This window comes from Kryptolebias marmoratus, linkage group LG15 (assembly GCF_001649575.2).
Source record: "Kryptolebias marmoratus isolate JLee-2015 linkage group LG15, ASM164957v2, whole genome shotgun sequence".
NCBI classification, from domain to species: Eukaryota; Metazoa; Chordata; class Actinopteri; order Cyprinodontiformes; family Rivulidae; genus Kryptolebias; species Kryptolebias marmoratus.
This window is the reverse complement of record NC_051444.1, coordinates 23637477-23640841: the sequence shown is the minus strand read 5'-3', so window position 1 is coordinate 23640841 and position 3365 is coordinate 23637477. Positions and strand designations below refer to the sequence as shown.

General features: G+C 38.8%; 1 protein-coding gene across 2 annotated transcripts in view; it reads right to left on the bottom strand.

Moving 5' to 3' along the window:
* LOC108234814 (A disintegrin and metalloproteinase with thrombospondin motifs 7) overlaps positions 1-3365 on the bottom strand; it is a 127674-nt gene that overhangs the window by 28890 nt on the left and 95419 nt on the right. For both annotated transcript variants that reach the window (XM_017414303.3, XM_017414302.3), the window contains one exon: positions 1592-1754. In XM_017414303.3, the coding sequence (XP_017269792.1) occupies positions 1592-1754 (163 nt within the window). The remainder of the gene's footprint in view (positions 1-1591; positions 1755-3365) is intronic.

Sequence of the window (3365 nt, the reverse complement as noted above, 5' to 3'; positions counted from 1 at the left end):
CCACCATTCTCCTCTCAGGAGCATGAACGACTGCACACGCTCTGCCCTGTGCGAGCTCTGCGGATCTATGTGGAGAAAACAGCGGGTTTTCGCAAATCCGAGCAGCTTTTTGTGTCATGGGCTGCACCACATAAGGGTAAGCCCCTAACGAAGCAACGCCTTTCCCACTGGATAGTCGGGGCGATCACTATGGCTTATGAGACCAAAGGCCTTGCACCCCCTGCAGGTCTACGGGCTCATTCCACTCGTGGTATGGCCTCGTCCTGGGCACTGTTTCAGGGTGTACCTGTGGAACACATATGTGACGCTGCCAGCTGGGCAACCCCTCACACCTTCACTAGGTTCTATAGACTGGACGTCACGGCGCCAACTCTGGCCCACACAGTTTTGGGCGTGGGCTCCACGCCTAGATAACTGCAGAATGCATCTGTTGGTCTTCGAGTAAGCTTATCTGGCAATACGGGAGTTGCTATATCCCATAGTGAGATACCGAAACGAATGTTGAAAGAGAACTTTAGGTTAAAGAATTAACCCCGGTTCTCTGAAACACGAGTGAGGTATCTCACCAGATCACCCTCCTTGCCTGAAGCGAGGAAGAGGTGTGCTTAAAAGACTGAAGATCACTTGCGTGACGTCAGGCATTTATGCTGGGAGGAAGCCCTCCTCCTGGAGCTGACGTCACTTCTGTTGGCCAGTCAGGACTGGCGTAATGTAATAGAGCTTCTGGGGGACAGGCGCGGGGGCATGTCCCATAGTGAGATACCTCACTCATGTTTCAGGGAGAACCGGGGTTAATTCTTTAACCTAAAGTTCAGAACCGCTATGCGCCCCAATCCCAAAGTCCTCAGAGTTTGAATTAATAACATTATAAATGGGCGTCAGATCCGCAGCGTTTAATCCTTCAGAGAGTTTTTATATTTTAGATGGGACAAGGAGTTGGGGGGCGTGGCCAACAGCAGCTTATGACATAACCCTAAAACCGCTCATTCTAAAATTAGCTCAAAAAGAACTGATCAGGTGAAATCTCAATATCTGAGAATGATTTGGTGTATTAAATGTAATGAACATGTTTTGTACAGCTCACAGACTTATCCTAACTTGTTCAAGGAAGCATAATAGGTCCCGTTTAAATGATCTAAACCATTCTGTGCCATTTTATATAGTTTGCTTGTTGTTTGTCTCCCAGTCAGAACATCTGTGGTTCAGTTCCTGTTCTCCTCTCTCTAAACCTTGAAATGTTCTTCAGAACAAAACTGAAGACTTCATTGTCCTAGATTTGTGCATTGAAGTGTGAACCACATAGATTAGTTTAAATAAGTGTCTGGCAGTAAAAAAAGTGTCAATCATTTACCCTCATGATCCATCCTGTCACACAGTATTCGTGATGAATCTTTAGTTTTTCTAGATTTTAAAATGTTTTCTTGCACACAAGAACGCTAAAAGAAATCCCCAAACTACCAAGAGAACCCAGACTCACAAAGCAGTCTAATGGCGTTTTCTCTACCCTGAATTGTCAGTTTAAAATTGAAGTGAAGCAGATTTTTTCACAGGCCTGGTTTCCACACACTTGTTTACATCTTGATTGCCTCACCTGGGGGAGCGCTCTCACAGTCGTGTAAATGACACTTCTGGGTGTTGTTAGGCTTCAGCTCACGGTCACACTGAGCCTGATCCACCTCTTCCTCAGTCTCAGCCTTTGTGTCGACACATTTGATGAGACGCTGCTGGACGCCACCCCCACAGGAAGCAGAACACTACACACAAACAAAGATTTAAACATGTCATTAAGTAGCTTATTTTTGTGTTTAAATAGCAACACTTTGTTTTTATTTAGTTTTTCCCCAATCTCTCAATATCTGCAATATTCGCGATGGCTGTATTTGTCTTTTTTTTTTTTTACTTTTTTTTATGATATGGACTACTTTTTGTCTGGCAGTAAAGAGCTTCAGTTCAATATTTAAATTTTAACTTTACTTCTACTTTGTTCTTTATACTGCAGTTCAATAGGATCATTTTACAAGGATCATCAATAAAAACAAATTCACCTACACTTTCATTGACATTCATGTCATATGATTTTTATGTTTTAGAAATTCCTTGGTCATGAATCCTCAGGACTAAGAAGTAAAGGAACAAAGATTTGAAAGTTTCTGCTTTTAACAAGAAGAAAACTTAAACCAAACCCAGATCTAAAGTGAGAAAGGAGAAGTGGTTGGTCCATATAGGTGAATATAAAAAAACTACTGCAGCAATATTCTACAATTTAGCTAATTCAGCACATGAATGGAAGAAAAGTTTTCAAATGTAGGAAGTATGTTTATTCTTGTTAGTCTCATTCCAGAAAACAATAATTATTAAGATCAATAATCAATAAGTAAATGAGGTAACTTTTTCACATATTTATGAGTTAATATATTTAATACTACATGAACTTTACATCCCTAATGCTTTACAAAGATTACATTAGGAAGTTTAGTTTGGAACCTGCTGATTTACTGTAAAGCATCAAGTCACATCATAATACTCTCTTAAACAGCAGCTGCTGTATTAAAAAAGAATACAAAGAAACATAAAATTTAACATCTTCTCAAATAATACATTATGGAGGAGCAATAAAAAACAAAGCATACCCTAATTTTTTTTTTTTGTTTAACCTTGTTGATGTGGTTGTTTGTTTTGTCTATCCCTCTAAAAATTGTAGTTTTTGATGAATGGCTTATCTGTTTATAACAGCAGAGCTTCTATCACCTTCTCTGCAGATTCTGGTTTGAGATGATTAAAAATATCCTCAGATCTTTATTCCTTAGATGTTTGAGGTGTACATCGTTTCATCTCTCATTTTCGACAGATTACTCCTCCTGATAATAATGTCCACTGAAAAAAAAAAAATATACAGCAGCCTTTGATGGCCGAGTGGTTCAGAGACACTTACAGTGAACGGATTAAAACAGAAGAAACTTGTCTCTTATCCACACATACGTTGCATACTCATATCTGTTTATAGAGATTCCATTAGGCTACTATTGTGTAAAGGGAGCACTAAACTTTATTACAGCATCTAATAAGATTTTTTTGTGATCAGAACTTTTGCTAAATTGCACTGACTCCTCAAAGGGATCACTTCTTTTCAAAATGCTGGATAAAATATTCCCAGCAAACCTACACGTATTAAAAAATGAAAAGTAGGGTGATATTATGAATTCATTGAACCGCATGAAAGTTATTGTGTGAATGCTTTTAAGCATTCACACCATTGTTTTCCTGTTTCTCTTTATTGTGTGAATGCTTTTAAGCATTCACACCATTGTTTTCCTGTTTCTCTTTATTATCTATTATTATCTATTATTATCTATTCTTTAACTATT